The sequence below is a fragment of the Canis lupus genome, chromosome 19 (assembly GCF_048164855.1).
Source record: "Canis lupus baileyi chromosome 19, mCanLup2.hap1, whole genome shotgun sequence".
In the NCBI taxonomy this organism is placed as follows: Eukaryota; Metazoa; Chordata; class Mammalia; order Carnivora; family Canidae; genus Canis; species Canis lupus.
This window is the reverse complement of record NC_132856.1, coordinates 30,242,118-30,269,332: the sequence shown is the minus strand read 5'-3', so window position 1 is coordinate 30,269,332 and position 27,215 is coordinate 30,242,118. Positions and strand designations below refer to the sequence as shown.

Here is a 27,215-nt window from a genome sequence, read left to right as displayed (position 1 = left end):
GAGCAAGTAACCTTAATCTTTCTGACCTCAATGTGTTTGTTTATAATGAGGATAATAACAGTCCTCTCCCCTTGCGGTGGTTGTGCGATTTGGAGGAGGTATTACATACAGAATGCCTGGTACAGAATAGTTGCTCAATAAACGGGAGTTATCCTTGTAATCCCTAAGGGCAGGAAGTACTGTTGATTTGTACCTGCAGACTTTAAAGATTAAAGAGAGTAGGATGTACTATTCAGAGGTGTTGAATGGTAGAGAATATCTGGTCTACCTGGTCCTACTGATGACTTCCTCACTTCTCTAAAACCTCACTCAACCCCAAGGAAAGGTCAGCTTGGTTTACTGACAGACGCAAGTAAAACAGATAAGGCTGCAAAGTGTTTGATTTCTTTCACACCTGGGTGATTATTTTGTGGACAAGAACTGGGGAGCAAGAAGAGTACTCCATATCTTAGAGAATCTTATGCTTTAACAAATATATAAGAATCATATATAATTGGCACACGCTTTGTTTGAATGCAAACACTGCTGTTAAAGTAGTGCTTAAAAACAGTTTGTTGGCCTTCTTTTCATACAGGAGAAACATTTCTCTCGTTTACACTACTCTCTTGCTTAGCAGACCCTTATTTATCCTATAATGCAAGCATAATCTGCCTAACATGTCCAAATGCCCACAGTTCTGAATTAGCAGAGTCTGAATTAGCAGGACTTTCGGCTGTCTCTTGGGGAGACATACATTTGAAAACCACCCCTCTTGGGACGCCTGGGTAGCTCAGTGGTTGAGCATCTGCCTTTGGCTCAGGTTGTGATCACTGGGGTCCTGGGATCGAGTCTCGCATCAGGCTCCCTGCATGGAGCCTGCTTCTCCCTCTGCCTATGTCTCTGCCTTTCTCTTTGTGTCTCTCATGAATAAATAAACAAAATCTTTAAAAGAAAAACCCCCAAAACTAAAAAAACACCTCTCCAACACTTTCAAGGAAATGACCTCTTCCCTGCTCTTGCCCCTCCTCTGCCCACTCTGTGTGTGTTTCAGTTCTGGCTTTCAAAAGAGACAGAGGAAAAAAAGACATGGAAGCATATTCTTAGGACATTTGAATAGTTATTTATTGAGAAGCCACAGTTTTCCACACTTTCATAACTGTAGGCTTTATATAAGGCAAAAGCAAGATGGATTCACTACTTTACACAGAAAGAAATAGCTCTGCAGAGGACCCCCGGGTCATGCAGTTACAGATCAAAATGCAATGTACATGACAGATATAAAAAACAGTGTGGAACAAAATAATTTAAATTATGGTTACAATCTACTGAAGGAAATCTCCATATCTTATTATAAACACATTTATAGTCTAGGGTTGTAATTTAAATATCCAGGTTTTTTACATACACGGTTATTGAAACATAAAAGCAAAATATAACGTTTAATAGGATAAACTTTGACAGAAGTCAGTTGCTCCGAACTGTGCTTGGTGTTAACTCATGATAGGCTCACCCTTGTCGTGGCAAATGAGAGGGTCAATCCATTGGTCTGTAGCCATCCTTTTTGTGGCTAACTACATGGATCAATGAAAGGATGAGTTAACAAGGAAACCAGGGGCTCATTTTTTTTAGTTTCAGGGGAACACAAAGAACCAAAAGTTGGTTGCTGGAGCCTTGCCTGTTGTTTTCCAAAAAACAAAGCAGATCTATGTGTCTTAAGTAAATTAATTCGTTGTACTCATTTAAATAACTGGCATCTACATAATGTGAAACAAAGGAGTGAAATACTTGGTATACTCGCCCTCACATCCATTTACCGTCAGTGCATACACAGTACATTAATGAAGCATCATTTAACTTTGCTGAGAACAGGAACACACCTAGCAGTTGGACTATGTATTTTCCATGAACAGTATTTAAAGAATGGTGCTCCATATTGCTTGTAAACATATAGACATGGAATCAGGAAATCAGTGGGGTCGAAGGTCATTTGCTAATCTTGGTACCACATAGCTAAAATGGCAACTGTATTGGTAAACATCTCATGGGCATGGTAGTTGACAGAAATTCCCTAATGGGGTTAACTAACAGACTAAGGACATGCATTGATTACAAGACTTTGTCCTAAAGGACTCGGGCCTTCGAGTTCTAGTCGTCTTCCTCGTCTTCCTCATCGCTGTCCTTCATGCTGATCCCCTGCAGGCCCCCACCCTCGCTCACTGAGGCCGTGGCTTCCTCCACAGTGAGCCGGTTCCGGATGGTTTCGTATGTCTTGCTGTTTAGGGTGGAGTCCAGGACCCCTTGCAATCGGAAATCTCTATAGGTTTTCTAAGGAGGGAAAAGATCAGTGATAAGAGAGATCTCATCTCCATGAAGGGAGGGAAAGGACACAAGGCACTGTGGCTGTGAGAACACTGACCTTCACCTAAGTGTCCCACTTTATGCATTGTCAAATGAGAAGCCACCATGCTCAGATTTCACTTGTACTGAAAACTGAGATTCGCCGAATGACAGAAAATGAGAAATTGTGGCAGGATAAACTGTATTAGCTGAGACAAAGCAAAGAACATAAGCTTGTGTTTATTCAGTTCCATAAAGGGAAATGTTCCATAATTGTTTTGATTCCTTTTTTTTTTTTTTTTTGGTCTGGTTCTTTCTCTTAGGTTAGTATAATATAATAGGATAGACTGTGTAAGGGGCCATAACACATAAATAATGGATCAACAGTTATGGTATTTTTCGATATCCTTTGCAGTCTGGTCTTTAATATTTTTGAGGCTCATAATTGCATATCCCTCTGTCTCATTCACAAGACAGACATATGTATGTTAGTATATGAAACCTCTTACGGGCAGCAACAATTATGGGGAAGATGGAGCGCTAATGCCTCATCAATATGTCACAGGCATGTAATTCATTTCTCATCTCCTTGGGAAAGAAGTGTATCTATTCCTTTCACAACTTTATGGTCTCGGGGAAGAAATTTGGCTCTCTTTCAAGAACAATGGCTTGGTATTACTGTACCACAAATTCTTTCTTTGTTCCTTCAGGCGATTTCTCTCGGATTTCCTGAGGTATTCCAGGGACTGTTTTTTTTTTTTTTTTTTTTCTAGAAATCCCTTAGCGTTAATTGAACATGACCAGAAGCATCTGGCTGTTGTCTACTTCTTAACATTTTTTGGGAAAAAGGTCTCTCTCTAACAACTTTTCTCATCACACTGCATATCATTTCAGCTACTGATTCTGCTGTGTGTTTCTTCCATTGATATAGGACACTTGCTGAAGGTGCACAAGAAGGAATGTTAACATACTTCAGTGCATTCCCATTAGGACTTCCATTTCTTGTTGTCCACCTAATGCAATCATAGTAGCAACAATCACAATGTCAACCCCTCTTGAGGGTCACATGTTGTGATGACTACAGAGTTAACTAGTGAACGCAGTTCAGCTCAATGAAGTCCAGTTATAGCAGATGATGGATAGGATGACCATGTGTCCCCTTTACCACTTTATACCAGTTGTCCCAGCATGGTTAATCATGGCACCTTCTTTACTTTGTAAAAGTAATCTGATTTGGGCACTAAGTTAAACAGTCCTCCTAAAAATGGATCAAACTGCAAGGCTCTCCTAGGTAGCTTGGTAGCTACCTAACTTGTCTTCATCTTGACTAGAAAGGGTAGGAGACTAAGTAAATTCTAGGCATGGTGTAGACCAGATATCCAGAAGATTAACTTAATTTTGTTGGGCTTCTCAATCAGTCGTTCTCTTTCTATTAAGATAATATAATTGGTGCCAGAATATGTTGGGGAAAAGAAAGGTATAAAACATTGGAATATTCTCCCCTTTATTCAAATTCCAGAGCAGCATTCCCTAACTTGATTCTAAATGTCTGTGGACAGTGACCATATATATCTAGTCATTTAAAAAATTTTCATCTTGTAACATACAGGGAGGGGCTCAACTAGTGTTTATCCAGTGTTGGATGAATGAATACATACTTAGGAAGGAAGGAAGGAAGGAAGAAAGGAAGGAAGGAAGGAAGGAAGGAAGGAAGGAAGGAAGGAAGGAAGGAAGGAACGGACTGGATGTGGAGGCAGGAAAGAAAGCCAACCAATTTTGGAAGTTTGCCTCAGGGAAGGAGACCTCTGGATAATGTGCCTGGGGAAGTGGTGGTGAATTCTACTTTCATACCTCTGTGTTGTGACACTAGTTATGCTGCGCCCATCTCTGGCAAAAGTGAAGGGAGTTCTTTGGCCAGTGACCTTTCTGTCCCTTCCCTGTGGTTCGTGTCTGTGTTTTTTTGGCAGAAGGCTAAGAATAAACCTGCTCTCAGACTTCAGGCCCTTGCGTTCTAGTCATCTTCCTAATGAAATATTGCTAAATTTTTCTGAATGAAATACTGCTAATTCCAATATTCCCAACATAGATCTAGAAATAGCAGGAATGGGAAGATATTTTAAAATATTAAAATTAATGTCCTCTTTGCATGTCCACCCAGTAAGAATCAAACAAACAAACAAAAATCCCCCAAAGAGGTATTTATTGCCAGGAAATGGAATTTAAGTGGTCAGGCAGTGGCCAGTGAGCTTGCCTTAAGGAACTGAAATTTTAAAAATATGAAAATTTGGCTGGGTCTAGGGTCTGAGTGCAAACATTTCTTTTTTAAAGAGCTGCAATACATGGCTGTCTGTAACATTCCCTGGGCAGACGCTTTGTGAGATCAAATGCAGATGATAATAATTCTCTTTAATTACACTCAACAGAACGGTAATTGGTTTTAAGTCAGCACTGGGGTAGAGGAGCACCTTCAATGAAATGGTGCTAATCCTAAAGAGACTAAGAAATGGGGTGGGGGTGGGGGACGAGGGTGGGGGACGGAGGGGATAGGGAGTAGAGAAGGAGGGGGGTGGGAGGAGGACTTCTGGCAAACTGTTAAGAAATAGCAATTCAGCTACGTTTTATTACTAAAATATTTTTAAAGACACTTTCTGCTTTGAATGAGATTTTTGCATCACGAATGTTTTAAAACCCTCTATGGTGAAGCATCAAATGGAAACTGAAATGATCAAAAACGTATTTACCCCCTTCTGTGATCTTATTATTTCATGTAAACCACTGAGATTTCACGCTGAAATAATTATCATTAGTCCAAGGCACACACACAAGAACAGGGAAAAAAGCTACTTTCAGGGTATGTTATCTCACCTTTGTGATCCTTCCCATTTGATTGTATACACGCATTGTAAGAGAAACTATTTCAATTAACTATGAGAACAATATTGATTTGCATCCTGATAATGATCACAGGACATATTTAGAAATAGCTGGAGGTAAATATTTCTATTACATTAATTGTGGCAAAATTTTATTTAATTAAACCATAAATGAAATTGGTAATTGATGTGATTAGCATAATGGAACCCAAACCAGCTTTTTAAAAAGTCTAATGCACAGGGCACGATGGCCTCTGCGGTATTTTTTGCATGACAGACACATAAAGTATTTTTCTGGCCTGGATAAAATATCAAATTCCTTTTTGTTAATTTTTCCTTGGATGTCTGAGTAATAAATTAACCATGCATCCCGAAGTGATTTCAGAGGCTTTTCTTGCATGGGATGCTGTTTTAGAAATCATCTTGTTTTATTCTGTAAACCAATATTCTTTATGTTAAGGAAGTTCTGCAGCTTGACAATAAAATGTATTTCAGTGAGCTATTTGCAAAGAAGAATAATTATTTTTTCTTTTACCTTTACCATCCTAATTAGTGTTTTCAACTGATAAATGTGAAGCTGTAAGTCCATCCGGTCCGTCAGCCAGGTGCAGATCACGTTCATGGAGCTGTTGTACCATTGCTGAAAAAAGAGACAAAAGTTCTCCAGCCAACACATCGCGAAGCATTTACAGAGTAGAGAGGGAATAGGCCATGTTTGAGCACCTGCTCTGTTCTGAGGAGAAACTAAATGGTTAAAGAGAATCTGAAAGCGTAGACATCGTGAACATTAACTGACACAAAATCACAAGGCACCAGCTCAGCCTAAAAAGAGATGGGTTTGGACTTTGAATCTAGGACAGAACTCTTCCGCTATCGACATCTCATACACGATCAATGCATATAGACCGTTTTTGCTCTTCTGATTCTCCTTTTTGTTGGTTAATTTACTCAGTTGAGATTCGTTCAAGTCACTGTTTATTTCTTGATGCCACTGTTTCGGATGCCCAGGGAGATGCGGGTTTCTCCACTGAACAAATTGATGTCACTTGCTACTTACCTTTTGAAAAATCCAGACCCTGTCGGCTTAGGACAATTCTGGGAATCAGGCTGAGAGCCTTATTGAATTGAGGGTGAAGTTTACCTTCATTTACCCTAATGGGGCATTGGGATAGAGACAATGAAGAAGGTTTCTCTTTAAGGGCCAAATAATACTCTGGGCAGCTTATATGCCCTTACGTTGGCTGTGCAATCTGTTTTAATCTTAACACCAAAAAATTATGGAAGATGAGAGAAAAAAAAACATCTACAAATGAGCTCATTTCAAGCTGTTGAAATCATACTTCCCCTTAAGGGGGTTAAATTTTGCTTCTTGTCTGTGAAAAATGCTTGAAGCTGTGTCACTTTAGACTGCCACCCCTGTGGTGCAGGAAGTCTCTGGTGCGGTATAATTTTGCAGTACTGCTCATATATTCATAAATCTCACTCGGAGACATATGAACAGTGTTATGAAGTGTCAGTATGAAAAAAAATCTAATCTTTTAAACTTCACCAGGTTTCATTACGCATTGCCGCTTATACCAAACAATTTACAAATAAAATGAAAAGGTGTGGATGGACCTATATATTTATTTATAGGGCATCTATATGAACTGTGCACAGAAAAGATGTAAGAAAAAAGAGTGGCTAGAGAACTGAGACGATGCATACTCTCATTCTAACCAACACACACACACGCACGTGCGCGCACACACGCACACGCACACACATTGCACACCAGTGGGGATTTGAAAAGCATAAATAAAAACATGTTTCTGATGGTAACTCCACCCTTTCTCACCTAAAGATCATCCAAAATCAGTTTATGCCTAACACTCACAGTTTTTCTGAAGCCTTGTTTCTGACTTAATTTCTTTAAAAAAAATTAATTTGGGTTTTTACTTGCAAGGTAGAACTGCCAAGTTTCACCTTGTAAGAAACGACACAGTCTCAGCCATGGCGTTCAGAAGCCCTCTTTGCAATCTTTCATTTCTAGGCTCCTTCCTCATCAGAGCCAATTGTGGCTCTCCTTGGAGCCCAGCCGCAAACAGAGACCACACTACCCCAATCAAGGCGGCATTGCAGCCTCACAGCCAACTTCTGCTCTTTTAAAGATCATGGAGGCGAAACTGTCAGTTTTAGGAACCTTCTGTCCCTCCCCAGGGAGCAGGCGGGGTGGGGGGTGGGGATTTTTCTCCTTGAGATTCACAGTTCACTCCATGTAGGAGGGGGTTTGCTCGGGTCAAGCTGCTTCAGGCATGGACAGGTTTTCCCCTCTAGGAGTGAGAACATTTTACTGAAACTTTTTTGGGGGGTGGGGGAGTGATTATTGGGGAGTGTTTTTGGCACCTCCTGCCTTGGGATTCTGGAGCTTTTGCTGTCACTGCAACTGGGTTTGTTAAGAAGGGGTCTAGGGACAGAAATACCAATGGTCACGGGTGTTACTGCAGCCCTACCTTTCTCTCAGCAACTGGGGGCTTCTTGTGTTCAGCCCAGCCCTCAAATTCTGTTTGTTGGCTTTCTCTAACATGCAAGAAATACATTTTGAGAGTCACAAGCATTGGTCTCCCTTCTACCCCACCTCCTGGGGTTGGAAGATGACCATCAAAGAGCCTGGGGACCTCCTGACCAAAGCTACCAACCCAGGGCCACATGACGGGTGCATCTCAGGGACACAAAAGAGGAATGTGGCACTCTGGCTTCTAGGCAGAGGTGGCATTTTGCTTTGGCTGTGACAACAGGCAAACCGGCGCTGGCTTATATCACTGCCAGCAAGCCTTGTGCAACATGCCTTTTTCTCTTTGCTGAGAGACGTGCCACCTTTCAGGGGGAAAAAAAAAAAATAACGACCCCCCCCCACACACACTTTGTGTAAGTAATTCCCATTCTTGTAAATGGCTTTCGGAGAGTAAAAAAATAAAAACAAAAATAAAAAGGTAGAATATTATTAATTCTCTTTCCCTGCTGCTGAAAGGGTAGGGAGGTAGGAAATGCGTATAGCAATGGATCAGTGTATCACGCTTGCAGATTCCCACCCCAGGAGAACAAGAAAGCCCTGGAACATCCATGCCTTTCCTCCTGGATCTCACATCTAGCAAAAGAAGTGTAAAAAATGTATGATGCCCCATTGGCTACGCATTTAAAGAGGCAAAAGGGAGTAAGTCACTCCTTTCCAAACCTTATGCTCAGTAGTTGAAATTGGAGGCACACAGCGCTTGGATGCAGCACAGCGCTAACTTGGTTTTCCAGAAAGGCGCTTAAAGGCATTTGGATGTCGGAGGAAGCAAGAGTCACTGCCTTCTAGAACTTTAAAATGTTAGAGGTGAAAAAGATCTTCCATGTTATCCTTTGTAGAGGAGGAAACAGAGAGGTGAAGTGACTTGCCCAAGGGCACATAGCTAGCAAGCCCAGAAGTGGCAGCTCTTCAGGATTAGGCACTGAGCTGAAATAGCTGATCACGGAATTACTCCTCCCTGGGGCGGGGGACACAGTAGTGTGCTGGTCAGAAGTGACGAGTTTGTGCCCCTCTTTCCAACTCCATACCCAGGGGGTCACACTGACGGCTAGCAATAGGCCTTAGTTTCATTTTCACCATGGACTTTGGCAAATGCCACAAACCAGGGCATTCTCCCTCTCAGAAAGCCAGTGGTTAAACACTTAGCAGCACATTGCTGGATATCTGGGTTGTTCCTGCTTGTTCTCAGTGCTTTTTATTCAGATTTGCTCTATTTGACATTGATGCAAAGCAGATTAGTTAGGATTCTTCAAAAGAGGAAATAAAACAATTTAAGGCTTCCCCATTTTGTTTTGTCTTAGGTTCAGATATGCCTGGTCCAGAGATATCCTAACGCTGAAACACCAAAATTTTGGTAAAATGCACCCTAAATCCTAGGATTAAAATTGTGAGCTGACAGCATGGACTGAGTATTTAAGTATAATCATGACTCCTTCGCTAGCCTGCCCTTAGATCACGTATTAGAAACTTACTAAGTAAGGTTATTTTAATCCTAAAGAAACACTAGAGAAATAAAATCCCCAGTACCTGGGGCCCATTCAAAATATTCTCTGAGGATAATTCTGTGAGTGTTTTGGAACTGGAACCCAAAAGGGTGCCCATCCAAAGGAAGTCCCTTGGAAAGTTGGGGATTTCTCCAACAGTTGCAACCAGATCTGAAAGTTCTACTGAGGAGGAGTTAGAAGACTCATCTGAGAACTCTGCCATTTAGTCTTTCTTCCTTTCTACAGGGTAGTCCTTGAGAACACAGGCCTCACCTGCCTTTTCCCTGGCTTTGTGATCTTTGGCAAATTATTAAGCTTCTCAAAGATGCAGTTTCCTGATCAGAAGAAGGGGATTAATCAGCCCTTCTCAGAGGCTTTTTGATGACGAGAGGAAGCTTTGCTAGCAAGGTTCTCAGCACCGTACTGGACACATAATAAGGCCTCGATAAATGTTAGTTGCTGCCACTACCACCACCACCATTACCGCACCACCATGCCACCATCACCACTAACATCTTCATCACCATCACCACCATCTCCCTATGCTTTTCTCTCTCTCTTTCTCGCATTAAGAAATGCTACAAAACATGGGAGAAAGCCAAGCAAGTGACCACAGAAAGCCATGTGGTGGTGGAGAAAATTGCTCATGTTGGAATACCTCTGGAATGGTATGCATGAGCCTTATAGGACACAGATGAACTCTTAGCAACTCCATTGTAAAACGTCTTGTGGTAGATCGCTGCCCAACCATCCTGGTTACATAAAGCACATTTTAGACTATATTGACCTAGATTTAATAGTAGATTAAAAGGATTCAGATGAATAATGAGTGATTTTTCAAACTTTGTGTGGTTAAGTTACAGCTTCAGCTTGGGTTGGCTACTTATTAGCTAGATAACCTTCAAACAAGCTACTTAACTCTCTGACCCTCAGTCTCCTCTTGGGGTTAACACCAGTACCTACTTCATAGGATTACTGTGAGCATTAAAAAGATAATTATGTAAAGTGCCTAGCAGAGTTACTGTCACATACTAAGCGCTCAATAAAACTTAGCAATGGGGCCCCTCGGTGGCATAGCTAGTTAAGCGCCCGATTCTCAGTTTAGGCTCTGGTGATGATTTCAGGGTCCTGAGATCAAGCTGAGTGGCTCTCAGCATGGAGTCTACATGTCTCTCTCCCTCTCCCTCAGCCCACCCTGCTCGTATTTGTGCACTTGCATTCTCTCTCTCAAATAAATAAAAATCTTTTTAAAAAAAATCAATAAAATTTAGCAACTACTATTATTACTCTCAGAAACATAAAGATATCCTTTCAATATACAATACAAAGGAATTTTCGTGATTCATTTCTAGTAGGAGCTTAGACAATTAATATGCAGATATACTCAGGTAACACATGGTGCCCTGTAAACACACTGACTTCATGCAAAGAAATGCTTATGTATGTCTCTTCTATAATATTGGGGTTCACGATAGCCAGGATTAGGGTGAAGCTAGTGAGGCAGGATCTTGCAAATGCAGGATCTGACCTTGTCTTTAATTAATATTCTGATATTTTGTTCAACTTGGATTGTTTGCCTTCATTTTGACTTTTTAAGATGTATTAAAAGATTATTGGACTTGATTACTATATTTTTTGGCTCCCCCCCCCCCTTAAATTTTACAAATGAGAAGTGACTCATTCACTTCTCCTTAGTCCCTGCCCATGGGCTCCCTGTTCCCCTGGAAACTTTATCACCTGGGAGTGCTGCAGGATTGAGAGAGAAAATGAATACTTCGCATGTTACTGGACAATGGAGGGTTCACAGGAACTGGACTTCCACTTGGATTTGGATAATCTCTAATCAGCAAACAAGACGGTTACCACAGGATTGCTGCTGCCTTTACAGTCTTCTGCCATCAGGGCCACCTAGACGAGTCTAAATTCCTGCATGGATAAGGATCTGAGTTCTATTGTTAGTTCATCTCTAAATATGTATTTCCTTTGAAACTGGCATTCCCTATCTTGATGTTAATTTGATGTCCTAAAGAGACCTTACGGTTAATGATTCATTTGTCTTTGGAGCAAACCACATATCACTCAGTAAGTGGCAACAAGGAATAGAGGCTGAACAGAGAAGATTCATGTGCTTCTGTTCTCACTGGTCACGAGAGTATGGTATGTCCTTGACTCGAGCAACCCCGTTAGATATGACCATGTATAAGGCATCAGAGTCCACGGTTTCAGGCGAAGCACTGTTGGGTACCGGATTTGCAACACACACAGTCACAATTAATGAAAATACAGGTACCCCCACTTTTCTAACGTTCACCTTGTGCCATTTCACTTTTGCGCAAGACCTACATTAGTACCCGTTTTTGCTAACTGTAAGAAATTGGAAGAGGATTTTTGCTTTAAGAAAAAAAGGTAAAAAGCAAGAATGGTGTAGCTGCAGCAAGTCGTTAGAGAGAGAGAGTATACACCCTGAGCGGCGAGAGTGGCCCCACCAAACTCCTTCCCTGGCAACTATACCCAGCATCTCAGCCTCAGGCTACCAGAGCTTTGACCTATATCTCTGAGCATCTGTGCTTTATCCCTATTCTGTGCATTATTAGCCAGATGTATCCTAAGGTATCAGAAAAGTGTAAGAGAGGTTATTCCGGGAGTCTGGGGAAGCTCAAAACTTTTTCCATGTAAATTAACGATAATTGCTGCTTCATTTTATACCAATCTGGCTTAGGAAGTGTTTCATAAGAACACTCTATTTTCGGATAGCAGGGGAAACCTATAGTTAGTGACTCATTGAACTCCTAGCCCTTATAAGTTTCAAGTCCTATGCACAGTATTTTGCAGGCATTTTATAATTCAATCATTGAGTTGGGTTCCTAGGAGGCTGACACTATTAACAGCCTCATTTTGTAGATGAGGAAAAAGGGTATAGGTAAATTAAATAAGTAGCCTGGGGTCATTCAACTAGTAAGTGGTGTGTGAGGCTTCAAGTTGGTTACCACTACATCTGTATGAGTTGTCCCATTCAATGAAATAATTTTAAAAAGTAACAGCCCGTTTACAAAGAGACAACTCCAGTTCTAGGCGGCACCTTGGCCAAGTCATTCAGCTCTAAATTTCTCAAAGGAGAAATGGTTGAGTAGGATAATGTTGTTGAACCTGTTTCCCGCAGAACCTGAGCTTGGCTTGGGGTTGAAAAGATTCTACTTTTTATGAGCTTAGAAAGTTGCTAAGTAGATGTGGGAAAGCCATTCAACAGCCTTAAAGAACTAATGGATGGGAGACAATCATTGCTGACTCTTAATGGAAATGATTAGAAAAAACTGGATGGGAATGAGGGCATGCCATTTCTTAGCTAGAATCAATGTATTTTTTCTTCTTTGAAGTCCTACCTGAGGGCAGCTCTGGTGGCTCAGTGGTTTAGCGCCGCCTTCAGCCCAGGGCATGATCCTGGAGACCCAGGATAAAGTCCCACATCAGGCTCCCTGTATGGAGACTGTTTCTTCCTCTGCCTGTGTCTCTGCCTCTCTCTCTGTGTCTCTCATGAATACATAAATAAAATCTTAAAAAAAAAAAAAAAAGAAGTCCTACCCGATCGATCTCTTCTTAATTTGCTTTTAGGTTGGTAACTCAGCAAATGCTACTGGTAGAATGTTCTTACTAGAGGCAGGTTGAGTTTTCAAGGAGAAATCCAACTAGAAAAGTTGCCTTTATCACAATGGATTGAATTTTCCTGAGAGCTTTAGAGATACAAAAGTTTTAACACTGATGAAAATTTCAGTTCTGAAAAATTGTATATAATAAGCTTTACATTTTTCCATGGATGGGGACAGTAAAATAGTAGGACCTTGGAGAAATTGGGTTTCATGTGAAATTAAAGAAGATGCCATCAGAAAGCACTATAAAAGAAACAATTAGGGGTAGAGTAACAAATCCAATGAAAATAGTCTAGTGCAAAACCCAATTCTCTGTTGCTCCTCTCTTTAAAAAGAGTTTTATTGAAGTAGAACATGCATACTGTGATGTCTCACTTTAAGCAAAACATCTATATCTACACATACACACACACCTCAAACAAGATATGCTGCCCCATGCCTATAATTGAGGGTAATATTTAGCCCAATATTGTGAAAATGAGCTCTTTTTGAAAGTATGGCATTCGGCCTGAAGGCCAATAACCACCAGACACCAACTTCACACACTTTCTTGGATTAAAAATTTGTGACTGAGTCCAATATATCCTAGGCATAAATGATAGCTGAAATCCACAAGGATCTGAGTTCTATTGTTAGTTCATTTCTAAATATGTATTTCCTTTGAAAACGGCATGGTCAGGCCTATATGCCAGGCAGAGACAGCACTGAATGCCTGGGTGGCTCATGGCTAAATTCTTAAGAGCTGCGTCTCTGGTAGCATCTGTAGTCTCACTTCACAGGTGAGGAAACTGAGACTCAGAGAAAGTGTCTGGCAGAGCTGAAGAGGCCAAGAGGCAGGGCAGCCTACTGGCTAAGAGAATGGAGGTGACCCGGGTCTCTCCTATGTTTGAATCTTGGTAAGTCCTTTAACCTCTCTGAGCCTCAGTTTCCTCAGTCTGCTAAACGGGGATGATCATAAAAACTACTTAGGGTTGTTGTGAGGATTAAACAAGTTAATATGTGTGGAGTGCACATACTACATGTTGGCTGTTAATACCCTAGCCATGCTATCCTGCCCTGAGTCACAGATAGGGAATCCTATCTCTCTAAGTGCAAGCTTTTGAGGGTTGCACAAAGCTTTTTGAGAAAGCTTCCATTCTTCTAAAAATGTCTGTGCAAACAGGCAATGTATAATCTCATGGTCACCAACCTGTACTTCTGGATTAAAAAACACAGTGAATGCTGGAGGATGGTAATTGTTTCTTTGGAAAGCACCCTTTCTCCAACACAACACAGCCATGCATCAGAAAAATTGCCTCCGCACCTTGCCTAGAGTGTCTAATGAAGGGCAGGGCATTTTGTTTGTTGGCAAGGAGTCAAAGAGGAAGATAATACTTTGACCACACTCATATGACTAAGTTCTTCAGTTTGCTTTTTGTGACAAAAGCGGGTTATTATTAGTTGGGGGGGACCCCCACAACCTATTTAAATTGCTGTATTGAAATACCGTAATGAAATCTTTTACATTTGAAGCTTTCAATGCATGTTTCTTCCTTACAATATGGGTAATTTAAGAGCATGTGAAAAGCATCACCCAGGGTTTCTTTACACTTCTACCAAAGTACCCATAGTTTCGTTAGCCGAAGCCACAATTCCACAGCCCTATGGGTCTTTCAGGTCTAAGGATTGCCAGGGATCTGGTTGTATTCAGTGTTCTATTCCAGATTCAGAGAGGGTCTGACAAAGAAACCTTGGCATGTTCAATCCATCTATGCCAAATGGGCAAAGCAGTAAACAGCCGCATGCAAATTTCAGGATTTGTCAAAGTTCCCCAAGGGCTGAAGCAACACTTTCTGAAAAGGGCAGATCATTTGAGTGCTTTTAAAAGTGGGCACTCGGTTGAAAGATGCAATCTTGTGCTTTCCTCCAGTGTTACTATAATTCAGGCTTTGGTTCCCCAAACAACTGTCCCTAGAAATGGGTACTTCCCAGTCAACGGCTTCAGGACGCTCAGCTAAAAGCACAAAGACACCAAGAGATACACAGACGCCCAAATCAGAGGATACAGGTAATTAGAATGAACTTCCAAGTTGTCTCCAAAGTCCTTTGTAGTGGAGGTTGTTTTTACTTTTTTCTTTTTTAAACCATGCAATTCTTTAGACGCCTAAAGCACCCATTTTATTGAGGTCTTTGCCAAGCCATCTTAGTGCTATCGCTCTTCGAAGTCCTAAACTCCAGATTCCACCCCTGAAAATCTGATGCTGTCAGATGTCCCCTCATGGGGACATCAAGAGGGGCCAGCAACCATATTCACCTACAACCTGGTGCTGAGAGCATTCCCCTACTCTTTTGCTTTTAGTGGCTTCCCATAAGGAAGACATAGCATAAATGAAATGATTTTTTTAACTTAAGTTGTTGCTGCTTGAGACTGTTGATTCTACTACAAGAACATGGATAGAATTTAGCATTTGGGAGCAACATCATTTTAGCTTCCTCTGAAAGGGTCTAACTTACACTTCTTTTATTAAAATAAGCAGTTATTGGGACACCTGGGTGGCTCAGCCATTGAGCATCTGCCTTTGGCTCGGGGCATGATCCCAGAGTCTATGGATCAAGTCCCACATCGGGCTCCCCGCAGGCAGTCTGCTTCTCCCTCTGCCTGTGTCTCTGCCTCTCTCTCTGTGTGTCTCTCATGAATAAATAAATAAAATATTTAAAATAAAACAAGCAGTTATCTAATTAAGACCAGATTTGAACTCTAGTCCTGAAATGTACAGAAATATCCGACAACAAGTGTCTTTAGCACTGACATTTCAACGTTCAAAATGATAAATCCATACTTGGATCCTGACTTAATGCATTGCCTCCTTCTTACCCAAGTCAGGTCTGTCACTATTACTTGCAGAGGAGAAAATTCAAGGAAAGTTAGAGTCCTGAAGGATCCTTTCTGAAAGCTAATCAAGCAGGAGAGTTTAATTCAAAGACAAGCTTACACGGACTATACAGGGGTCTCCCTCTGGAAGACATTCTTTTTTAAAAAATGGTTTGATTAACTTGTTGGCAATCTCTGTAAATTATCCAAGCTTGCCAAAGCCAGACTGGAAATGAGTTTGTTGCTTTTGAAAGAATGGGACTGCGAATCCTGCCCAATCCCATGTCTCAGTATGGCAGGTGGTTGCCTGCAAGCAGATGTGATGGTCTCTGAACGGTTTTCTTTCCTAATACTTGTAAGATATTGTTGGAAATAGTTTACCCTCCCTGAATGAGAAAACTAAAGCCAAAGATCAACACACAGATATTTACCTAATGCTAGGAAGGCATATATGTGATGGGAAAGCAGAGGCACTAATGTGAATTTTCAATTGTGAGTACTAGCTCAACTCAACTGCACATACCACTATTCTACTAGTTCCACAACCTTTAGGAAGTGCTATTATGAAAAGATCTAGCAAGTCTACTTTTTAGTATAGACACCAAAAGGTTGAAAGCAAGATCTCGAAGAGATATTTGCACACCCATCTTCATATTAGCATTATTCATAATAATTCTTTTTTTTCATAATAATTCTAAGACAAAAGATGAAAGCAATACAAGGGTCCTCTGACAGAGGAATGGATAAACAGAAAGTGATACATAACCACTGTGGAATATTATTCAGCCTCAAAAAAACAGGAAATACTGTCATATGCTACAACATGGAGGAGTCTTGAGGCCACGATGCTAAGTAAAATAAGGCAAGGGCCGAAGGACCAATACTGTATGATTCCATTTAAATGAGAGATCTAGAATAGTCAAATTCATAGAAACAGAAAACAGAATGTTGGTTGCCAGAGGCTAGGGAGAAGGAAGTGGGGAGTTATTGTTTAATTGGTACAGAGTTTCCATTTTGCAAGAGGGAAAAGAGTTGTGGATACTGGCCGCACCAACAGTGTGAATGTACCTAACGTGACTTAATTGTACACGTTGAAATGGTTAACATGGCAAATTTTATATTATGATTATTTTGCCACAATGAAAACAAAAACATGGGAAATGAAAAAAAAAAACCACTTCCTATACTGAAAAGGAAACTTTCCTTAAGAAAGCTTAGATTTGTAACAATATAAAGATTCTAATCCGAACACCCAACCATGTTTGACAAAAAGCCAAAAAATTCTTTGTGAGAAGAACATGGGCATTTCGCTTAATACCAGGACTGAGACAATTTCTCAAGGCCGAGTTTTGAGACGGCGAAGAACAAAGAACAAATCTGGTAGCATTTGCTCAGTCATTTATTTGGTTTATTTAAAACATGCCACGGGGCCAACATTTCTAAATCTGTGAAATAGAATTAAATGAAGCCCAGAGACGAGAACTAAGAATCCTCAGAGAGGCTTGGGTCCAAACAACAAAAAAAGATGCATTTTTCACACTGCGTGACACGTCACCTCCTAGGTTTTCACAGAGACTCCCCCGCCCCTGACACACCTCCCCACCCCTGATTTTCCAAGTACAGGTTTGATCAAGCAGCATTCAGCCCTGAGATCCGAGTTCCTCTGCCCAAAAGGGCAGCAGCTGCCCCATCCAGAATCACTCCCAGCACAACAGACTTATTAAGGTTTGGAATGTGTGTTTGGGAAGCCCTTATTTTAGGAAACAATTAAGTAGAATTAGGCTAATAATGCAAGGCAGGCAAAGCTTTTGCCCTTTGCTGAGAAATAACTCCTGCATGGAACAGTTGTACTAATAAAAATCATGTATTTCTTAAATGCCTCAAAATGATCTTTGCACCAAGCTCGGCAATTAACCCTGCCCCACTGAGGAGCGTTTATTCCCCAGGCTAAGGAGGATTAATCTCTAGGTTTGCTCCACCAATGTCTTTCATTGGTGAAAATACAGTTTGAGGCTTTGGGCTGGGAACAGAAATTTCTGTAAGTGGGACCTGCACAGGAGGGTGGCAAGGTGGACCGGAGGGGCGAGACGCCCGCTGCCAAGCCCAGATGGAGGCCCAGGCCATGGGTGTCCTTGGGCCTACCTGGTCTTGAACCTGGAGGGAGGATGGAGGGCCTTTCTTCAGGTGGCCTGAGCCTTGTCTACTGAGGGGATTTTCTCTGCCAGCTTCAACTCTCCTTCTGTCCTCACAGCAACATTCATGGGCCTTCTTCTGGGCCAGAAGCAATAGATTTCCCACCTCCAGGCCTGGGCAGGAAGTGACCGCTGGGCAAAAGGGGGACACAGACCCTCCTGTCCGATGCTTTGTCTCCTTGACAACGCCCCAGCTGGTGGCCCGAGGAACAGACTTAATTTCTTTTCTTTCTGTGCCCACCCTCCCCGCCCCATACTTCTCTCCCTCGTTCTCTAGACGCAAACGTACGGCATCCAACATAAAGTTGCCGAAATAGCAATCTTGTCTCTGAATATATAAATTGCAAAAATTGATATGAATAAATCTGCAAGTAGCACACTGATTGTGGCACATTTTATCAAAAAACGGCGCTCGGTTGCTCGGTGGCTGGGGAGGGGGGTGGTGTCATTACACATACAGAAAAACATCTGCAAACTCCCAGTTTCTTTCCTTAGAACTGAATGGAGGCATGACCTCCTGTTCCTTGCCATGAACCCTGAGTTCACACTCATATTTTACATGTTACAGGAAGCCACAGCTCGCCCCAGGGGTGCTGCAAACAGACACGCAGAAGCCAGATGTAGCCCCCCCGCTCCTTAATGCACCTGAAGAAGCCGGCAACTCGACATTCAAAAGCTGACATGCTAGTAGCTTAAGGTCACTCCAGATTTTGTAAAGAGGAGGACAAAACCAGGAATGCTTCTAGGGCTGGGCTGTCAGCGGGGAGGCGGAGGGATTACAAGGAACCTGTGACTCTGCCTCTTTCTGCCTTTGCTGGTAGTTTTTTTGTGTGTGAACAAGTGCCATACAACAGATTGAGCCTCGTATAAAGGCCTGAGACTGTGCAAGGGCCCCCCGCTGGGCCTCAGCTGTGCTTGCAATTAGCAATAGGCACAGAGTGATTATTGTTGCGGTAGCGGATGGCAATGCGAAGTGACAAGTTTTATGGGGGAAGTTGAGAGCGGGGATGCTCTGCAAGTTTCTCTTTCTTTCTTTTTTCTTTCTTTTTTTCTTGTTCTGAAAAAAAAAAAAAAAACCCAACAACCAAAAAAACCCCCTTCCTTGGGAGGTTGCAACCTCCCGTTGCAGTGAAAGCGGTTTTCCACACAACCCCCCCCTTCATTCAAAAGAGTCTTAACAAAAATTGTTGAAAGAATATTTTTCTCGCCGCTTCAGAATGCGGGTTTTCTAGGTCAGAGCTTCCTTGCTGCCCTATTTAATGTCAGAAATACCCATTTGCCTCAAATTAGCAGAGATCTTCGCGTTGAGGGCAGGAGATTAAGCATACAAAATTACTCAGCAGGTGATGGTGGGGTGGATTTGGGGGTTGAGAAGTCTTTAAAACTGACTACAAGACATTATATACTTCTGACAAAAGAACATAGTAATCCTACCTGCTTGCTTTAACCACTGTTGTTTGCCTATTATTATGTGCTTTAATGCTCATGAGAGCAAAAGTGTTCCTGATCGTGCTCAATTACCATAGTAACTCACACCAGTGACCTCTTATCGCAGGGCTCCCAGCCCAGCTCGACCAATCCAGAGAGTCTCTATCTTTTTATTTATTTCAACGGTGACACATACTTGGACTGGAAAGCTCCAGATAGAGGCCACTCCTCTCTTTGTCCAGGACAAGAACTTGTTTTGAAATTTTGAGTAAGGGCCTTTCACCTTCTGAATCCAAGGAGATTCTGAAGTTTATGGGTTTGAGGCTGTGGGATGCGTTCAAAAACATTATGAAGACACAGAACAATGCCCAGTCAAAAGAAAAGAACACGTGTGCACCAAAGGCCGGCGGCCTCCCAGCTGCAGAGAAAGTCGTGTGCCCCACTTGGGCCTCTAACTATCAGCTCCGAAGTTTGGGAGGAGGAGAACTAGAGACTCTCACTGGGGAACGTTTGCCATTTTATCATAACCAGTGGAGCTAACTCTAGACAAAAAAGACTATCTAGAGGGAGTTAACTGCAAAATTTCAAAAGGAAATACAAGTGATACTGGCATAAGTGTTTCCAGGGTTGCATTTTTCACTGGCCTGTGACTGTGTCTGCGAATACATACACACATGCTCTATCCTCTGTCTAAATGCTGTTGGCGATTCCAAGTCACGGGGTTACATAACAAACTAAGCGCTCAGATAAGTCCTGCAGTAAAGAAAAGAAACACATTAACTCTGGTTCCTATTTTCCAAACATATTTGACTAAAAAACCACTTTCTATCACCCACCTACTAATATCTTTCAGATTACTTATGTTCTATTGAACCCACTTTGGAAAGATGCTCTGTAATGACATTGCTATTAAAAAATTAATAATAGGAAATGTCTACTGAGCACGTACATGCCAGGCACTGTTCTAAGTAGTTTATATGAATTAAACTCACTTGCGGGATCCCTGGGTGGCTCAGCAGTTAAGACCCTGCCTTCGGCCCAGGGTGTGATCCTGGAGACCCGGGATCGAGTCCCATGTCAGGCTCCCTGCATGGAGCCTGCTTCTCCCTCTGCCTGTGTCTCTGCCTCTCCCTCTCTCTCTCTCTCTCTCTCTCTCTCTTCCCACCCCACCCCGTGTCTCTCATGAATAAATAAATAAAATCTTTTTAAAAAATGAATTAAATGCACTTAATTCTCTTAACAGCCTCAAGAAATAGTTACTTTTTAAATTCCATTTTACATTTCTATAGCATGGATTTGTATGAATTCATTCTCTATGAAAAAGAGAGAAAAGGAAATGTAATAAGCCATAAGTAATACCTTGGCTATTAATTTTCATTATATTTCTCCTGCTTCTGACTCTCCAGAGATCTCCCATCTCCCTAAGTAAATAATATTTTCTATAGCTCCATGGCCTATTTAATATAAAGCAAGCTGAGGAGTGAGGCATACCTGCCTGCAAAATTCTCCCGCCTTTGAACTGCAGGCACCCTCATGCAAAATATACCCTTTCCCCCTCTTTTGATTAGCCTCCAAAGCCCTGCTGCCCTGCAAGAGAGAATCCAATTTAAGTATCAAAATTAGATCTGTGCTTGCCTGTATGCAACATGACTTCTCAAACTGCTGGTCCTCTTAGTAGCTGAGTAAAAATGTCACTAGTGGTCAAACCCCGAATGAAAGATGGAACAAGGGCCAGGCAGCAGCTGTTGCAGTACCTCCTGGTTGATCAGCGGGACGCATCACAGCAAACCGGGACAAACTCGAGTTTCCGACTTCTGTTCCTAGACAAGTTTTCAGCAACTACCAAAGTCTGATGCCCTAACTTTGAGCAAGAGGACTGGAAAACTGCGATATTCAAGAGAAAAGGAACAGCTGTCTTATGTACCTGGACTCTTTCTTTCTCTAAGAGATGTCAATAATGAGCCGAATGTGATTCAGCCCCAACAGGCTCCTAACCAGTTTGCCACCTGGGCCGCCCAGGGCAGGTGTGCAGTTTGGGCATTAACAAACTGACCACGGTTAACAATACCTTGTTCTGGGGCCTATTTTTCTGTGGATATGTTGACGATTTATTCCTGGGCCTCTCCGCGCACTGAGAAAATGGACCCCCATGCCTTTAGCTTCTGTCCTCTCAAAGGAACCGACTGTTTTGAGAAAATGTATAGTTATAATCCAAATTCACACTTCCAAAGTCATCTCAATCCCTTAAAGCTCAATTATGTCAAAAACGAAATTCTGGTTTTGGTGGCACATCCCACCCCCCATTATCCATGTGAGAATTGTGAATAATTTATCTGAAAACTATTCTCTGATACGTATACGAGGACTTTAGAAGTAGGAGAGGGATTCATCCTATGAACTGAATTCAGATTATTCACGAACAGCATCTGCCCACTCCTTGATTGCTTCTTAGGTACGGGAAGTGCATTTAGAGTTAAATGCATTAATTTGCAAGCAGATTGACGTAAGCAACCGAATAAGAAATTTGCATACCATATAGAAATGATTATAGAAATCATACTCTAAAATAAGGATTGTAACTCATGTACAGAACGGAAAGATAAAGTGGAGTGCCAACTTTGTCATTTTAAAACAGGGCTGGTTAATCACATTAGGGGCAATTTCATAATTTGCACATATTAAACTTTCTAGAGTCATGAATCATGAGAGTTTTGTGAGTCAAAGTTGAAGTTCTTATGCAGAAAAATTTGCACTGACTTTAGGGAGTTGTCTTCCTGGACTGAAGTTGTAATCATTACTCCCAGTATAAAGGAGCATGTCTTTATATTCGCCTAATTTCCAAGCTATGACGCGGAAAACGTTCAGGTAAATTGGTAAATGGAATGCTCTAGGTCACACCACACAGCTACTTTCCAAGCAGATAAGAAAGAAAAGGATACTGAGACAGCGTCCCAGAGGCACTGTCCAAAGCTCCAAGATTCCAAGACAACAAACGCTAACAATTATAACTGGGTCCAGAACCCTTTTCCGAAGTCCTCTAAACAATTAAAAAATTAGACCTATGTCTACTTAGTGAACCCAGGCTCTTGGGGAAGTGATTTCTCATATTGAAAGGGTAGGATCTTCTTATGTGCCAGGGATGGCACTGAGTGGTCTCTAAAAAAGCAGTCACTGAAGCAGGCTCAGGAGCAGGGCAGGGGCAGGGCCGGGACGCCGGCCTGGGAGCTGGAGGGGAGCGCTGGCTTTCACAGAGGGGGCAGGCCGGCCTGCAGAGGGGGCAGGAGAGGAGATGGCAGGAGCAAGGCAGCACAGGTTGGAATGGCAAAGCCCCCTTAAACTCCCAGGAGGAAACGTTTGTGTGCGCAGAGCGACTGCCCCCGCAAAGGAGGCCAGAAAACAGGTTCTGATGCCGGGGCTCCGGGACAAGGAAGAGAAAGACAAAGTGCTGCTTTTTAAAAGTTAACATGTGTTTTCCCCATGTGCAGCTGGGCTCTGCCTCCCAATGGCGCCCTTTCCTCTTGCTTTATTTTTAATCTCTGGAAACCATATTCCCCTCTTACTACTTCTCACTGCGTGTGACTCTAATTTTTTTTTTTTCTCTTTCTGGGAGGGAAAAAAAAAAAACTCCACATTTGCCAGATCACTTACCCAAACCTTAGCCTGGGGAGCCTGCCCCCACCCCCCCATCCCTGGTAAAAGCATAAACCTCAGGCCACTGTCCTTATGCAAGACACACACTCGACCTTGCTGGGTGCCCTTGAGAGCTAGATGGTTTCGGATCTACCAGCCAGGACACGAGAAGTCTGCGTCAGGTCTCCCACTGAAATATTCAGATGGGTCTAGGGCCTGAGCACATAGAGTTAAACCCTAAATTAGCCATGAGTTAATGTGTGCGGCCAGGATCACCCTGCCTTGCCATTAATGCTTCCCGTCCCCAAGGTGCCCTCCCCCTTCTCCACCCCCCCCCACCTTTTTGAGGCGACGGAATAAGAAATTAAACACTTGTGGGTTCATTCGAAAGAGTGAATGAAATTGAATAAGCTCTCAGTACTTGAGGCGCACAGCAAGCGCCTGAATGGGGCAAACCTCCTAAGTTGAATGGAGTGTCTTTTGGGACCAATTTGTCTCTTTTCACTCTTTTTTCTTCCCTTTTTGCTGACAGATGTACAAAGGCGGAACTGCGTCGTGCAGCTTATCCGCATGCACCCACAGCAGCTGTCACTTTTGTCGAGCAAGTTAATCAAGCAAATGCCACCATATCCCACTTTCTATAAGGAACAACATGTTATAGACAGTAGTCTTGCTAGAAAGAGACTTTATTTTAACTTTGATTGGCTTGGTTCCCCCACCCCTCCCAACACTTCCCCCTTTTTCCCCAAAAAGGAGGGGTGATTGGGGGATTGTGCCCAAGCCAACGATTTGGCTACGATCATGTTAGATTTAATAATAATATTGTACGTGAGCCTGACGACTCATTTGGAGTTTTTTTCCTAAGGACTGAGGGGATGCCCCAGGTCTGGGTTTGTTTTTGTTTTTTGTTTTTTGTTTTTTGTTTTTCTTCTTTGAGTGTGCTACTGTTTGTGCTGAACTGTTAGGCTGCATGTCTCAAGTTATAAAAAGAAAAGCCGAGGGCAGAAAATAGTATTATGCCACGGATGTCTTGGATTAATTTTGTTCTCTTTTCTTTTGTAAAGCAGGTTGTGTTATTTACATATTTCTTTCGATAAACCCCCTTGCCTGGCCAAGCTTACAAAGACTGTGCTAAATACATAATAGCATTTCTTTGTGCATCTTGCCGTTAGTGAGTTCTTTAAAAGCTCAATGCCCAAATTCATTTCTAATGTACACCAACAAATGCAAACAGGCCTCCACTTCTTTAATTCTCTGTCAGCTAAGTGGGGAGCCTTTAAAAGAATTCCCTTAGGTCCACGTCCCTATCCCTCGGTCGGTCGTGACTATTTGGTGGTGTTCAGAAGCCAGAGGCAGGAGCCAGCTTCATTAACCAGTGCACAGAGCTGACCTCAGCCAATATCCCTGAGCCCCCACTCACTTCGAACCTGAATGCCAAAAGCAGACATATTTTGAATAAACAAACTCTTTAGAAACAATGCAGAGACCACTTTCCACTGGCCAAAGGATTTGCCACTTTCAAGGATTGGCTAAGGCTGACAATCTCTCTGGTAAGCTCTTTAAAGCTTCAAGATGAAAAAACAACTCTTGCTCACTCCTTCTTTCCTTCCTTCCTTCCTTCCTTCCTTCCTTCCTTCCTTCCTTCCCTCCTCTGTCCCTCCTTCTCTCCCTCCCTCCCTCCCTCCTTCTTCTGTCATCACTTGTCACATTGTTTATTGTAAGCTTTGGCTGGAAATAAATCAAGGAAGGACTTCCGTAATACCTGATCACAAATTTTCACATTGCTGACACTTGAGGCATTATTGGATAATAACCATGTAATGATTTAGTTGCAACTGCATTTGTATTATGCACAGATTGTATAACCACGTTATTCTGTAATTTTGGACTACTTTTCCCCTCCTGTAAGGCACTGTTGATCTGTGAAACCTCATAGTGCCATTGAAAACTTAGCTATGTGGGTAGATTAAAAGAGTCAACAGGCCTCACTGGAAAGTCTTGGCCATTGTTGTCTAATAATACCACTGTGTCAAGCTTTGCTTAAGGCACTTAAGCTGCTACCCTAAACCATTTATCAACTGTCTGGGATGTAATGGTATTGTGTTACCATCATTCCCTCTGCCCCAAATATACCACAAAACTTTATTCTTATGGGATAAAAGATCTTAGACAGAACACAGAGGGAGATACAGACTGACAACCGAAACCCACCCCTCAGTTGGGCCTAGGTAGATGTGGTTTTTGCAGCACATATGGTATGCAAGATTTCCCACTGTGCTGTGGTCCCTCTCTGCTGAGGATGGGGTTTCACCCTGAAGTGGGTACAGTAGCACTTCCTGGATCTCTCACATCCAGGGCTAGGTTCTGCTGGTGTTCATGGAACTCAAGCTGACAGTGCCCTCCCATTCAGGAGGGTGCCTGCGCTGTCAGAGGCGAATGTTTGTTTGGGGGTCTGTCTGGTTAGCTTCGTGACTCCCCTCATTGTTAATGGACAAGCCATGACTCACAAGCCACTTTCTACCAGGGATCAAGAAATTGCAATTTCTGCCTTGGTTTCATGCAGGAATAGTGACTCTCTTATATGAGCCTCTCTCAGTGGATGAATTTGGGGAAGAGAGCACTCAGTGGAGCAGAGCTTTCAAGGCATATACTTGAATCCTGTAGGGTTTTCTTTTCCCTCTAAGACATTATGGATAGGTGTCTACTCTGCATCGGAAAGATAGGAGTTTGATCTAGAATGGATCACTTCCCAGGTTTCTGTATTAAGTGAAGTCAATTTATCTTTCACTGACTCAACTTCTTTATCTGTATAAACCTACCTCCCAAGGAAGTTATGAGAATCATGTGAATTATTACATTTGAGTATCTAGAATGGTACCTGGCACATAGAGAGTACCCAATATATATTGGCTCTCATTAGCCCCCATAGCTGTAAGATGGGATATATATATATATAAATAATTGATCATCGTTGCTATTAAACAGCTATTTATTGAAAACCTCAACTAATTGGACTTGTTCCCCATGTTTGCATTTATCTTTTACGAGAAAGCTGCCCTTTTTCTTCCCTGTATAAATTCACTTTGGGATTAAATCAAGAGATCAGCTTTCAGATGTGCTTTGGGCTAATCAACATTTCAGTTCCATCTTCCTGAGGACTGGGGTATGCAAAAAGAGCACTGTATTTAGAGTCTGGGAAGTTATTAGTGGTGCAAGTCTGGATAATTCACTCTTCTACATTTTCATGACTGGCTAGTGACACTTGGGATTAAGTAGGGTAAAGTCAGGGCCCTGAAAGAGCTTGACCGAGGGAATTAGACTGTGTCAAAAAAGGCACAGAAATGGCGTTCCAATGAATCTCCAAATTAACCAAAAAATCAAATGGGCCCAAACAACTCATTCCTCATTAAATTAACCAGAACATTATATATTCAAAGCTTCTAGAAAAATCAGGTGAAAAGTATCAACATTCAGAGTGACATATTTAACGGCCTTGATTAGTATTTTTAGATTTAGAATTGGAAACGATGAAGTAAACAAGATCCTACCTGGGGACTCAGGACTCACCCGTACCTGTTTAATAAAGAGTTACCGAGGGCTTCCGTATGCCACACACTGCGGATGCCATGGTCAATGACAGAGACAATTTCACTGCTCTCAGAGGTTGGGAATGGAAATAGTTTCGGGACCCTTGGAGTCTTGAGGTCCTGGGTAAATCCTTTCTGGATGTTGGGTTCTTGTTTTAAAAATGGAAATAGGGGCAGCCCCGGTGGTGCAGCGGTTTAGCGCCGCCTGCAGCCTGGGGTGTGATCCTGGGGACCCTGGATCGAGTCCCGCATTGGGCTCCCTGCATGGAGCCTGCTTCTCCCTCTGCCTGTTCCTCTGCCTCTCTCTCTCTGTGTCTCTATGAATAAATAAATAAAATTTTTAAAAAAATAAAAAATAAAAATGGAAATCATAGTAGCTTGTCCTATCCCTGTGTACTGTTGCTGTAGAAATTTCTTTTTAAAAGGTTGTGAAGTGGGGATCCCTGGGTGGCGCAGTGGTTTAGCGCCTGCCTTTGGCCCAGGGCGCGATCCTGGAGACCCAGGATCAAATCCCACATTGGGCTCCGGGTGCATGGAGCCTGCTTCTCCCTCTGCCTAAGTCTCTGCCTCTCTCTCTCTCTCTCTGTGTGACTATCATAAATAAATAAAAATTAAAAAAAAAAAGGTTGTGAAGTTGTTTGGTAGGACACAAAATACAA

The 27,215-nt window shown here is 42.2% G+C and overlaps 1 protein-coding gene across 9 annotated transcripts in view; it reads right to left on the bottom strand.

The window, feature by feature from the left end:
• Positions 1–1,076: 1,076 nt before the first annotated feature.
• CADPS (calcium dependent secretion activator) overlaps positions 1,077–27,215 on the bottom strand; it is a 459,922-nt gene continuing 433,783 nt past the window's right edge. For all 9 annotated transcript variants that reach the window (XM_072785555.1, XM_072785556.1, XM_072785557.1 and 6 more), the window contains 2 exons: positions 5,725–5,829; positions 1,077–2,304 (listed from right to left, as the gene is read on the bottom strand). In XM_072785555.1, the coding sequence (XP_072641656.1) occupies positions 2,125–2,304; positions 5,725–5,829 (285 nt within the window). In that variant the 3' untranslated portion in view covers positions 1,077–2,124. The remainder of the gene's footprint in view (positions 2,305–5,724; positions 5,830–27,215) is intronic.